This window comes from Ictalurus punctatus, chromosome 8, assembly GCF_001660625.3.
Source record: "Ictalurus punctatus breed USDA103 chromosome 8, Coco_2.0, whole genome shotgun sequence".
NCBI lineage: Eukaryota > Metazoa > Chordata > Actinopteri > Siluriformes > Ictaluridae > Ictalurus > Ictalurus punctatus.
Genome location: NC_030423.2, coordinates 25793291 through 25807965, shown reverse-complemented (window position 1 = coordinate 25807965; position 14675 = coordinate 25793291). Strand labels below are relative to the sequence as shown.

The following is a 14675-nucleotide window of genomic DNA, read 5'->3' as shown; positions in this document are numbered from 1 at the left end:
TCTCTCTCTCTCTCTTTCTATATTTCTATGAATTTGTACCATACACCACCCAACTATTCTCATTATCAGATTTGTAAAGCTCATGCTCCTTTATTTGCTGACTAATCCACTGCCTATGGCCTATTTTTTTTTTTTTTTTTTTAAATTCAACCAATTACTAATTTAATTTGCCTTATTGTGATTCAAGTGACAGTCTGCACTGTGAGCATGCTCCTTCCATTCCTAAAAAGAAGGGTTTTTGTTGTTGTTGTTGTTGTTGTTGTTGTTTTGTCTTTTAGCATCACATTTCATTTTGTGAATGTCAATTAGATCCGTTTGTTTATTTCCCAGGATTTTGGAGACGATGGAAGTCTGTACATCACAAAGGTGACCACCACTCACATGGGGAACTACACCTGCCATGCTGATGGATATGAGCAGCTTTTCCAGACACACACCTTGCAGGTGAATGGTATGTGTAAGACAAATCACGAAATACACAAAGCCAGATACTCATATAACCATTCATACTGTAATACCTTAGGGAGGAATTATTACAGTTACTACGACAGAGCTGTTGATTTCTCAATCCTGATTGGACATAAAGTGTTGATTTTTATTCTAACAGTCACTCTGACAGTAGTATCCACATAAATGGATTAAATTGTTGTTATTGTTGTGTAACTGTTGATATATAGGGAAATATTACTAACACACCTCTCAGTCCTGAAGACCTTCCCATGTTGGAAATTTAAAGCTACTGGTTTACCTCTGAATGGTACAGATCACTGACACTGGAGACCCCTTCCAGAGTATTGATAGACTACCATACACCATCCTTATATGAGTTGTGACTATAGAAATGACAACACATTGTATGACAACATGTGATTTGCCTTGCAGCTGGAACTACTGTCAGAGCTGCTGGTAAAGAAAATTCATTAACATCATCCTATGACCAATCAAAATTGAGAATTAACTGTACCTCAATGAGGCTGAAGGGTCCCTTTTGGCCCACAGGGTAACCTCAACCAGGTGGGGCCTAGAATCATCTCTAAGAAAATAATAAAAACACTAGGAGATTATAATTGTTGCTATAATCCATGGTGATATAAATAGACTGGATATCAAGTCACAGCAAAGCTACTGTCAAAGAATAAATGGGGAGATGCTTGTATGAGTGTTCTAGACAAGGAATGAGTTAAACAGGACGTTAAAGACTTTAAGCAAAGACTTTTGGCAGCATTCTCCCCAGTTTTAATAGTCAATTTGAAACTGCAAATCCAATATGCTTAGAAGTTGGTTATCATCAAAGTCACCAATTTTCCTTGAAATTGGAAATCCAACGGAGCAAAGAAATTCAACAGCATGTTTAGGTAGACGTTGTGTTGTCACACCTTCCTGTGACATCTAGCTGAAACCTAGCGGATTCATTAAGCTGTCCTGTTAGACTTTTCACAACACTGCACCTGACATCCAATTTAAAGTAGAGTTGGCGTAACAGAGGGCGATCTGAACAAGGATGTGATAATGACTTCTGTCTGAAAAAAAAATGTCAGATGAAAAGTGCTATTTATTTATACAAGATTGACATTTGCTGAGGTGGACGTATCAGCAAAAAGTGCTGAGGTTCTTCTAAGTCAAGGTTCAGAGAGAGAGAGAGAGAGAGAGAGAGAGAGAGAGAGAGAGAGAGAGAGAGAGAGAGAGAGAGAGAGATTCATCACAGAAAAAAATATAAATAAACTGGCAGCAGTCAAACCTAGGAAATGTCAGAATCCTATATAACTGGGGGCACTAGAACATACTTTGCAGTTTTAAGGCAAGACACTAAAGATGAGTAGGATCATTAAACACACACACACACACACATACACACACACACACACACACACACACAACAGCTAGCACAGTCAATCTTTTCCAGTTGAATTTGCTGATATTCTTACACAAAGAATTTTTTTATTGGAAATTAACTTTTTTTCCAAAACGTACATTTATTATTCCATATTATTACAATTACCCGGTAAGAGATTCTCCAAGGTTGCCAGATTTTTCTTTACAGAGTGAGACAAGTGATTTTCGGTTGTGTCTAGTCCACCACGTTTAAAGACAAGCCCCAAATAGGGGGATGAAATTTTTTCTTGGCTGTAGCAACAAAGAAAGAAATAGACAATAGAAAATAATTATGGTTTAGACTAACAGTCTAACAACTAAAAGAAATAAAGGCAGAAAAGAGATAAAAATCTGCAAAAAAGAAGTATTTTTTACAAAGATTCTTTATTTGTAATTGTATAATATACCATGAGTACTAAAGACTGGCACAGTGGTGGGTTGGCGGTTAAGGCTCTGGGTTACTGATCGGAAGGTCGGGGGTTCAAGCCCCAGCACTGCTGAGCTGCCCCTGTTGGGCCCTTGAGCAAGGGCCTTAACCTTCTCTGCTCCGTGGGTGCTGTACCTTGCGCTCTGACCCCGGCTTCCTAACATGCTGGGGTATGCAAAGAAAAGAATTGCACTGTGCTGTAATGTATATGTGACCAATATTGTATACGTGACTCATTATCATTAAATGAAGTGCACAGTTAAATGTGGCCCTGAGATACTAAATCTTGATCATTCAATTTGTGCACATCATGTAGACTACTTTTCCATGCTTTAAATTTTCGTATCTTGGATTAATGAAATGAATTCCTACTTTTGTGTTAGTTTTTTTCATTGTTCTCTTGCAAGGACAATGTACTCATGGTTAAGCTAACCAAGCAGTCAAGCTCACTTTATGTCTAATTCATTAATGAAATCACATAAGGATACTTGATAATTGAGACATGCCCCTGTTTTGTTTTGTCTGGAAATGTGTACCATTTTAGTATTAGCTCCTCACTACATGCACGTAACGTGACCCAAAGTGAGATTCTGGCATGTTTTGGAAACAAACTAGACACTAATTTTTGAAGAACAGGTGTGAGTACTGATTGTGCCTCAAAACAAAAAGCAACCAAGAGTTTATTTTGTCTCAGGCAGCAATGGAAAACTTTTCCGAATCATTGTTTTGTCTAATAAATTCCTCCAGCGGTGATCAGCATCTGTTCGGTATGTGGCCATCTCTCACCACGCTCTCAGCCTCTCGTTATTATAAACCTGAACACTCGTACAAACCAAAGTGGGTTTAACAATAAGATCATTTTAATTGGATGAAAAACAAATTAGCCATCCTCAGGAGGCTGTTCTCAGGCCATTGTTTGTGCATGCGGGCAAGGAAAAGTAAATTAGGATGACATGTGTTGCCCCTTTTGTGCAGAGTGCCAGGAAAAGCGTCGACACCTCCCACCAGCATGGCGCTAAATTATGCAGCATGACAGCCAAGAACCGTGGAATATTGTCAATATGTGCTTATTTTCTCTCATCAGTAATTAGAGAGGCTGAGATCACTGTGTAGAGTTATTTTTAATTAGGCATAAAAACTGGTGTGTTCAGTATTTTCTTAAATAATTGACCCATTCACCATTTTTATTTCATTTGATGGACATAACCTTAAAGCCCCTATTAGAGTTTCATAACAGCTGAGCTTTCAATGCACCAGGAAGCCGAAGAAAAAACCCAAGGCTGTAATTATATAGATTGTCCTACGTTCATCCCAGGAGTCGTATTCACCATGTTGAGAGCTGAATTAAGCACACAGAATGTGAATACCAAAAATTGTGCACATCCCACGCTGCAAAAACTCAATACAGGGAGGTAGCTCCACCACCCCTGCAACTCCATCCCACCCAAAAATAAATAAATAAATAAAATGTACTTTATATTGTATTATATTATATTAAAACAGCGCAGCAAACAAGACTGTCATTATTTTTGCCCCCTATTAAGCAGGGGTACACTTTAGTGTAGTCCGGGGTGAAGTGAGTGTTGTATTTTCTTCTGTTTGGACACTGCCATTCAGTGGTACTGAACTACAGCGGTACACCGAACTGATGAGGTGAACCGAAGTGAATTAACTGGTGATGAGATGAACTGAAGGCTGCAAGCAGATTTGTGAGAAGGCACGTTGTGAAAAACCCTCGAGTGACTGCAAAAGACCTGCAGCAAGACTTGGTGGCAACAGGCACTGAGGTTTCAGTGAGCACAGTAAGGTGTGTACTAAACACAGAAGGTTTCCATGACAGAACTCCAAGACGTACACCGCTACTGACCCAAAAGCACACGAACAGTCGGCTCAATATCATATAAATAAGCCACAGAACTTTTGGGATTCTGTTCTATGGCTCAGCGGTATGTCCGGAGGAAGAAGAATGAAGAAAGAACACTCTGTCCACAGTCGAGCATGGTGGAGGCTCGGTGATGCTCTGGGGCTGCTTTGCATACTCTGGCACTGGAAACCTGCAGCGTGTGGAAGGCGAGATGGATTCACTGAAGTATCGGGAAATCCTAGGAGAAAACCTCGTGCTGTCTGTGAGGAAGCAGAATCTTGGGCGTCATTGGACTTTCCAACAGGACAATGATCCCAAACATGCCTCAAATTCCATCAAGGCTTGGTTGCAGAAGAAGTCCTGGAAGATTCTACAAGGCCGTCACAGTCACCTGACTTGAACCCCATAGAAGATCTCTGGTGGGATTTGAAGAAGGCGGTTGCAGCACGCAAACCCAAGAATATTACTGAACTGGACTCCACTGCTCATGAGGAACGGGAGAAGATTCATCAGGAACGCTGCCAGAAGCTCTGCATCTCGTTTGCAGCAGGTTACAGCAAAAGCATGCTCTACTAAGCACTAAAGATGCTTGCCATGAAGGAGTCGAATAATTTTGAATTCATTATAAGTTGCATTTTCAGTTGAATTTGTGGAAAACACTTGAAGCATTCGTTGTGTTGAACTATTTCAATTGCTTTTGTTTGATTTGTTCATCGCAAACCGCTGAAAATCTGTACATTTCGACAATAAACCTGATTTGCAATGGGGCTTAAATAATTTTGATAGCAACTGTATATGGCTGCCAATCAGTCGAATAACAAACTTCTTACCTAACTCTCTGAAGAGTGAGAATTAGCACAGTTCGGTACATTAACAGTAATAAGCTTATGTAATGAACTTCTGCAAATGAACTTCTGCTTTCGGAACACGCTGTTCTACCACAAGCAGATAAAGCAATTACGATGTCAGCGATGACAACCTTACTGAATCAGTGGCATGTTTGCTTACTATATATTTTAATTAAAGCTCTAAGGGGTGCATTTCCTGCTCAAAGAAAATCAGTTGCTTTATTCAGTAAAAAAAAAAAAAAAAGAAAGAAAGAAAGAAAAGAGAAAAAAATGTTCTCCTGTGGAATTTTTAAAGCGATTTGTTGAATGTGGTCTGGATGGTTAATATTCATAAATGAAAATCCCAATTTATGGGGTCTTAATAAAATAAAGAATACTATAGAAATAATAAAATGAGAAAGTTGCATTACAGTGACAGGGTCTGGGGTTCAATCCTCAGTTCTGGGTACAGAAGTGTGAAGTTTCAAATGTCACATGGGTTACATCCTGACTATTCTGAATTGCCCCTAGGTGTGAATAAGTCATTTTCCTGCTTTGTGTCCACAATAGACTCTGGATCCACTGTGACCTGATCAGAATAAAGCAACTCCTGAAAATGAATAAATAAAACTGTTGTTTACCGCATACATAAAAAGCAAAATGTAAATGTTTATTTGTCAAATCTGTTCAGCTACTTGTCAGCCCATATGTGTGGCACATCCCTGAATTAATTAGAGAATAGTATTTAATTTACATTTAATTAGCGTATCGATTTAAACAGCTTTCTAATTAGAGATGGACTACTTTATATTCTAGAGAAGCGGTGGCGTTGTAGTTGGTGAACAGCTAACGGATAAATACCCTCATGTTTGGGATTGTTGTCATTTAAATATTTCAAGCACACGGTTGAAATAGAATTGTTTGTGCTTTGCTCTTAATGATGAATGAGTTGATTAGTTCATCGTAGCTTTAGAAGCTGCTTTTCAAAAGATCCGCCAGTCAAAAGATACCGTGACGTCCTGTCAGGCAAAAAATAAATAAATGAATAAACAATAAATAAAAATGTGTCTAAAACGGCACTCAATATATTACAAACAGAATGCGGATGAAAGATTCCTTTAAAGTACTGTGCTTTACAGCCTACCTTGAGAATAAAATTCAACTTGACCTGCAAATATCAGGACAAAGATTCCATTAAAAATGGGCCAAACGAACAAGCTAACAAGCAAAGCAAATAATTGAATCAATAAATAATCCCATAAAAAAATAATGCAAAGGGACAGAAACAAACAAGCAAGCAAATAAATAGATTAATAAATATATAATCCAATCCAATTAAAATGAATTAAAAAAAAGGGCCAAAATCAAAGAAGCCCACGAGCTTCTTTAATATTTGAAATAAGTAAATAGATAGATGTTGTTTTATCTGTTTAGTTACCCGAAACAGTTCCAAGTTAAGACTTTCTTCCTAAAAACTAAAACAGCATGAAGCTGCACAACCTTTACAAAAGAATCTGTCAAGGTAAGAGACCTTGAATAAGGACATTTGATAAACTCAGAAATGATGTGAGTTTGCACAATTTAAAAAGTAAAACAATCCCTAAAATCGATCTCAAAGCTATCTATCTCAAAAACGCGGCACAATAATGACTTCTTCTTTTTTCTTTTTTTTCTTTTTTTAAGAGATAGTGAGAGAAAGGATGTTCTGTCTTAATGGTAACTAGATCCCAAATTTGCATATGCCACAATCGATTATGAAGTCAAACATTATGACAACTACAATATTCTTATCATAATACCGTCATGTTATTGAATTTCATTTTCCCTTCGTGACGTTATTGTATCCTTTTTACTTCACATTTTACTTTACATCTATCAAACACCCGTCATGCCTGATGCCATATGCTGTCAAAACGTAACCGTATTATGATACGATTATTTATAGTCGTCATAATGTTTGACGTCATACTGGATGATGCCATATGCTAACTAGATCCCATATTTGCATATGATATAATATATTATGACATCAAACATCAAACATGACAACTATAATACTCATATTACAACTGTTATGAAAGGATATATATATATATATATATATATATATATATATATATATATATATATATATATATAACTTTATTTTTTAAGGAAAGTTGGAGGGTTTTAACTTAAACAAACTTCTTAATAGATCAGTTTTAATCTTCAGCCATTTCCTTGAACAGTTTTGTGTGAAGATTTGTCAGATTTATTAAATTATTTTGATTCTTGCATTAAAGGCTGTAAAACACAGTAGCCCCGTTAATTCATATGAACTGATTTATTCTCTTTGACTCCAGTTGCGGGCCTCATCACACTTAACTTAATGTGTTCGAAAGATTTAATGATGAAGAGCGTATTGCAGTAATTGCTTAGTTCAAGTCACCTCATCTAACAAGCAGTACAATACCATGGGTGATTAATTATTAAACTATTTACGTTATAAAATCTCTTGCCCTTTTTGGATTACTAGTTGGTTTGTTTTAGCACATATAATCACCTGCTGCTGCAAAATATTCCAATCCGGAATGAAACATAATGTATTTCTGTTATGTCCTGGTTTAATTATTACAAATTAGCCTAGATTATTTCAGTTGTATACTTCAGCTTTTGGGAAAATGGGAGTTAATAGCGATTTCATTGTATCGTTAATATTAATATTTACGTGGAGAATTAATTCTGATAAAACGTGAATTTCCTGTAGGCTGTTAATCATTTTCTAATATAGTGTTTATTGCACATTAATGATGCAGTTATCATTCATTTTCACGTAGCAGATGATCAGATTAGTCGCAATACATATATATATATATATATATATATATATATATATATATATATATATATATATATATATATATATATATATATATATATACACATATATTATATATGTTTTAGACAGTATCTTCCCTAGTGAACCCCTCACACTTTGCCATCCTGCTTTTTCGTTCTCCTTCCAAAAAAGTCATACCACACCTTCATCATCTACATCTCCAACTGTCTATCTTTCTTTATTTATGTCTCTCTCTTTCTCTGTCTATCTATCTTTCTCTCACATCCACGCGCTCACCTATGGGAGACAGGAAGCCAGAGCAGATGGTGAAGAATGTACTCCCCCTCTACTCTTGCAATCTAACACACATGCATTAAAAAAGAGAAACACACTCAGTCCCCTCCAAATGTCCTCAGTCTAATACACCAATCTGTCATGCTCTTCTCCAGCCTGGCCTCAATTAGAGCTGACACCAATACATCTGTCAGCGCCGAGCTAACATTACACGTCACATTCAATATCAGACGTCTTAGCCTGGTTCTTCAGCTTCTTTCCTAGTGTACCTGTGTGCTTTTGTGCAGCGAATACAAAAGCTCATCTGAATATATTTGATACTTTATAGAGACACAGGCTCTATAGAAAAGCATCTGAAAGCTCCTGCTTCCTGCTCGCCATCCCAGGTGTACGTCTCTTCCCGAAATCAATGGTGCTCATTTTAAAAATCAATGGCTCCTCCAGAGCAGTCTTCTTCTCTATTTATCTAGCTCATTTGTTTGCCCGTGCACGGAAAGGCTTTCGCCGTGTCAATGAGATCATTTTCCTTCCAGACAGGAAATGAAATTGGCATCTATTTCGATAAAGAGGCATACTTTCTTTAATCCTCAATAAGCGGGAAGCAATGAGATGGCAAATGCATGGAGGGTTTATTTAATTCATTTCCCACGCTCATGAACTCAGTCTTTCAGGCGTTAATCCTCTCTGTCTCTGTCCTCTTCCTCAGTTCCTCCTGTTATCCGTGTGTATCCAGAGAGTCAGGCACGTGAACCCGGAGTCACGGCCAGTCTGAGGTGTCACGCAGAGGGGATTCCTGATCCACAGCTGTCCTGGCTGAAGAACGGCATGGACATTTCTACTAAACTGTCCAAACAGCTCACACTACAAGGTGACACTATGATCAAGCTCCACTCACTACACTCTGAATGTTAGAGTACATTAGAATTGAATTTCTTCTTTTCTTTTTTTTTCCCCTTTTTTTATACTTTGTATGCCTGTTTATATTTCATTGTCTGTCTTCCTTCCTTAGTCTTTTTCTCCATTTTCTCTCTCTCTCTCTCTGTCTATATTTCTCAGACCATCTCTCTTCCTTTCCTTATTGTCTTTCTTTCTTTCTTTTGTTCTTTCTACTTTTCTTACACTGTCACTCACTTGTCTTTATTGATTCATTTTTTTTTATCTTTCTTCTCAGTAGTTTTCTTTGTATCTCTTTTTATTGTATGTTATTTCTCTAATCTCTTTTATTTTTCCTGAGTCTTATTTTTTTATTATTATTTTTCTCAAATCCTTTCACTTTCTCTCATACTGCCGTTCTTTCGTTTTTTTTGTTCTTATTCTTTCTTACTTACTATATTGTCCCTTTCTTTTTGTTTATTTTTTTTTTCTTCTGTCTCACTCTATTTCTTGCTTTTTTTCTTTCACGAGTCCATTGTTTGTTTTCCTTCCTTCCTTCCTTCCTTCTTTTTGTTCCTTGGTCTTTTCTCCCCTCTATGTTCACTCTCTGTCTATGTTTCTCAGACTATCTCTCTCCCTTTCCTTATCGTCTTTCTTGTTCTTTTTCTTTCTTTCTTTCCTTCTTTGTACTTTTCTCACGTCACGCCTTGTCTTTGTTTATTTGTTGTTTTTCTTTTGCTTCTCAATAGCTTTCTTTGTCTTACTTTTTATTGCATTTTTCTCTAATCTTTCATTTTTTTATTTTTCTGTTTTTATTTATTTATTTAATATCACATGTGTCTTTTTTTTTCTTTCTGCCATATTGTCTTTCTTTCTTTATTTATTCATTTCATATCACGTCTCTTTCTTTTTTTTTTCTTTCTGCCATACTGTCTTTCTTTCTTTCTTTCTTTCTTTCTTTCTTTCTTTCTTTCATATCACATGTCTCTTTCTTTTTTTTCTTTCTGCCATATTGTCGTTCTTTCTTTCTTTCTTTCTTTATTTCATATCACGTCTCTTTCTCTTTTTTTTCTTTCTGCCATACTGTCTTTCTTTCTTTCTTTCTTTCTTTCTTTCTTTCTTTCTTTCTTTCTTTCTTTCTTTCATATCACATGTCTCTTACTTTTTTTTTTCTTTCCCCCATACTGTCTTTCTTTCTTTCTTTCTTTCTTTCATATCACATGTCTCTTACTTTTTTTTTTTCTTTCCCCCATACTGTCTTTCTTTCTTGCTTTCTTTCTTGTTTTCTTTCACTTACTTACTTAATAGAAATATGTCCAGAAATCTTACTCTGCCTGAATAATACTACACGGTCTGTTTCATATTGACTGGACACATGAGCTTTTACACGCTCTACAAATATTTCGAAACCTACTATCACGACAGAATCACGGAGCTTATATTACTGCCAACGTTCAATCTAAACTTTCGAATAATAGTGTACAACGCATAAAATCACGACTGACTCCAGTGGAAGTGAAATGCATAGACTTTGTAATACACTCTCACTAATGATGCTACGTTATCTCATTCTGGAGCTGTGAATGCAACAAATGAACTACATAGAGGCTTTTTATCATACAGAAGCTTCTCGTGATTAGAGAAAGGAATACACAGTCATACTTCACAGAGCTGTGCGTGGATAAACAGAAGCACAGTGTCTTTGTTTATTGTGCTGGAAATGCACACACCACATCCTATTGTGTGTCTGGTCATTTATAATGCTCCAGGGCCTGATGGCTCTAGATAACTGACATGGGTTTTTTTTTTTTTTTTTTTTTTTTTTTAGGATCTAGATCTTTTGTATTCTCAACCCTTACCCAGTTGCCTTGTATAAATCCAGCTACTCAAACAAAACAAAAATCTCAATGTGACAACCTGGAAGCAGCATGAATTTCCAAACTGCTGTCAACAACACACTAACTGTCCCATTAGAGGAGTTTACTGAAGTGGAATTGCTTCAACACTGTCAGTGTTAAAGTGGTTCAAAAGAGGTGCTTATGGGTAATTATTATGCTTTCAGTGCTATATTTTAACATATTTTTTTCTCTCTCATTTATTTTGTCTTCTCGCAGCTAATGGGAGCGAAGTGCACATCAGTAACGTTCACTTCGAGGACACCGGAGCGTACTCCTGCACCGCTCGTAACGAAGCCGGTGTGGACGAGGACATCTCATCTCTGTTTGTAGATGATTCTGCACGCAAGTCACGTATGTTTAAGCCTCCTTAACTTGCTGCCTTTTGGTGTCATTTTTGACAAATAAGTGGTTTGTGAGCGGGGTGATCTTCAGAGCCCTGAGTGATCTTCAGTATTAACAGTATTAACAGTAGGCCTCCTTCAGGACATTTACATTTACGTTTGTTCATTTAGCGGACGCTTTTATCCAAAGCGACTTACAAATGAGAAAATACAAGCAAAGCGATATATCAAGCAGAGAACAATACAAGTAGTGCTACCGTACGAGATCCGTTAATTGCGTTCCAGAAGAAGCAAAGTGCGCAGAGTAGAGGTGTAAGTGCCAGAGGAATTTTTATTTTATTTTATTTTTTTTTTATGAGTTGGTTAGGTGTTCACGGAAGAGGCGGGTCTTTAGCTGTTTTTTGAAGATGGTGAAAGATTCTGCGGTCTGGATTGATTTTGGAAATCCATTCCACCACTGAGGGGCGGTTAGTGTTAGGTTCTGGAAAGGAACCTTCAGCCACGCTGAGTAGGTACTACTAAGCGTCGGTCGTTGATTGATCGCAGATTGCGTGAGGGAACGTAAGCCTTCAGGAGAGAGTTGAGTTGAGGTAGGGGGGTGCTGTTCCAGACAAGGTCTTGTAGGTGAGCATCAAAGCCTTGAATTTGATGCGGGCGGCTACAGGAAGCCAGTGGAGGGAGATGAAGAGGGGTGTGAGATGGGTTCTCTTGGGCCGGTTGAAGACGAGGCGTGCTGCTGCATTCTGAATCATTTGAAGGGGTTTTATAGAGCTGGCCCGGAGGCCCGAGAGTATTGCGTTGCAGTAGCGTGCTCAGTATGGGGTATCCCGCTGCAGGAGATCAACAAGATACACCAGAAATAAACCTTTCAGGGCATTAAATGCCATAAACAGGACTTTTGTCTGTTTGTGCTGAAAGTGCTGAAGGTTAAGTTATAAGTTCTTGCTTATTTGTATTACAACATTCCTGGTGTAGCTGAGGATATCTCTTCTCTGTTTTTGGTGACTTCTGCCTAATTTTAAGTCAGAATGTACCTCGGACATTTTTTTTTACAGCTTCATTCTTGCCATTGTCCTGCATGATTTCTCCGACTTGCCTTAATAGGTGATAAACTGAAAAACAAATGCCAGTTTCTTATATTCTAAGAAAATATTCTCTTCGATTCACCACAGACCAAGAGGTAGTCACTGTAAGAAGTGTGATCATGTTTTTTTTTGTTTGTTTTTTGTTTTTTAATATTAATGCCTTAAATGTAAAGGTTATTAAGTAATATGACTATCATAAATGACTTTGTATATCGTGATCATGTTGGATTCATACATTGGACACAAGCTCAGCTTTGCTTTAGCTAGGAGTGCTGGTTATGATATGTGTGACCGATAGTCCTTGCTTAGTACAACCGCTTTCTGATGTGATCTCCTCCCAAAGGAGATGAGAGATGCTTCAAACCCTCCAATCCTTCAAAGCAATGGACACTTTCATATCACCTCCTAAAGCCTGGGATCACTTTCCTCTTCATTGGCTAATGAACAATGCAAGTTACTGCAGAGGCCAATTAGTATTTGGGTGTTCGGTAGTCAAATGAATGCTCAAATAGATCAGCGTCTCATTTTGTTAACCACATTTGAATATACCGTGCTATTAGATATAATTAGGTATAATTATTGCTTAATTATTAATTTGGTTCCCATTACAGTAGCATCCCAGGGGCAGGATTAGCAAAAGATGTGCTTGCTTAAGGCAATTCCTAACAAGAATTCGCCCTGGATTATGAACCACCCATGCCTTTCAAATAGTTTCCTTGTTCATCAATTTCATATTTGACGTACTGATTAAATGTATGAATATGTGTCGACTTGAATGTATCATTTTGGCACCTTGAAAAATGCTTTACTTGAAGTTAAATATTAAGAATTAATATTATTTATATTGATAACAATGCAAATAATCGAAACATTAACAGCTTTGACATACATCTGAGTGTCCCAGTGATAAAAGTTTGCAATGTAAAAATCCCTCTTTTTTTCTGAAAGCGAGGAGAGGGATGCAATTGCAGGTATTGTTCCTTTAATTAAAGCAGTTCAAACAAATCCAAAACTCTATCGAGGTCACAAAACTGGCTAAAGTCTGGCAATGCAAGCAGGATTAACTAGGCAAAGACAGCACACATGAATCAAGGCGCTAGGCAGTGTCAAGCAGGACAGCAAACACAGAACAGTAGGCTTGGTATCGTCAGGTGCATGAAGACAAACTGAGTGTATTTTGCGAAGGACAAAGACACATGATCACAAAAAAAAAGGGGCAAACTGAAAACAGGTGTGAGTAATCAGGAAATAAAGACAATACAATGGAGGACACGGACACGACATGAAACAAAACAAAAAAAAACAAATGTGGCAATGTAATTAAACACATAACATGTAAGAGCGTGCCGTAATGCTGTGAGCACTGCGGGCTGTTATGTTATGAGAGGGAAATTCCTGAGAGATCTCCCCACTCCCCACTGTTGACTTTTCCCAAAGGAGCTGGCGAGCAAACATGGGGCATCCTGGTGGGAAGCCTCCAGTGTGTCTGTGACATCCTCACTGGGATCCTGTGGAAACATCTGGCACGAAGTCACTGGGGTCAGGTGATGGAGCTGGGACAGGCTTGCTGTGTGGTGGGGTTGGCATAGGTTCACCGGTGAAAGCTGTATGGGTGGGGTCGGGGGGCTGGTACAGGCTCACTGTGGTCAGTTGGCAGGGCTGGGACAGGCTCGCTATGGTCAGGTAAAGGAAAAACATAATGTTCTGCCCAAGGTGGACATAGAAGGCCGCTTTATCAGCCTCAGGCAGGGGCAGTACTTGGGAAGCCTTTTCATCAGCCTCAGGCGTGAGCAAGACGTGGAAGGCTTTGTGCTTAAGTCAGAATAACACATAATTGAGATAAGCCTCAAACTCCACCCAATGTGCCTAGTGCTTAAGTGCAGAGTTACCTCGTAGGTCTGAATATCAACGTATGAAATTCCAGTATTACATCCTCATTACTCAACACCGAATACAGCCCTCAGTCATTACCTGTTAAAATTAGTTTCGTCACATCTTATATGCATAGATTTTAATCCATGAATCCAGGGAACAAAAGGATCGGAACTGAAGTTGCTTTCACCATTTGTCTTGTTCTACATGCAGTTTGTTGTTCTCGAGAGAGCCAAAGAAGAGATCAAAAATATGTTACAGAGTGTGTGCTATGAGATATTTAGTGATGCTGTCTATGGGCTTCACAGTGTACGCTGCAGTTGAAGGGGTTGTCATGTCAGACAGTTGGGAGATGTAGTGCGTAGACAGAGTTCAGAAGGTTGGGTGTAGAGAAACCTGGCATTGCCCTGTACAAAAAAAGAAGGGTTTTAACACGGGTCACCAGCTTGAGACATGACTGCTGTTTCACCTGCATGAATAATCCATGAGGGAGTGTTTTTCCTT

At 38.1% G+C, this 14675-nt stretch overlaps 1 protein-coding gene across 1 annotated transcript in view; it reads left to right on the top strand.

The window, feature by feature from the left end:
• fstl5 (follistatin-like 5) overlaps positions 1–14675 on the top strand; it is a 162585-nt gene that overhangs the window by 115376 nt on the left and 32534 nt on the right. The window contains exons 9-11 of the mRNA XM_053682396.1: positions 331–451; positions 8809–8970; positions 11090–11224. Of these exons, the coding sequence (XP_053538371.1) occupies positions 331–451; positions 8809–8970; positions 11090–11224 (418 nt within the window). The remainder of the gene's footprint in view (positions 1–330; positions 452–8808; positions 8971–11089; positions 11225–14675) is intronic.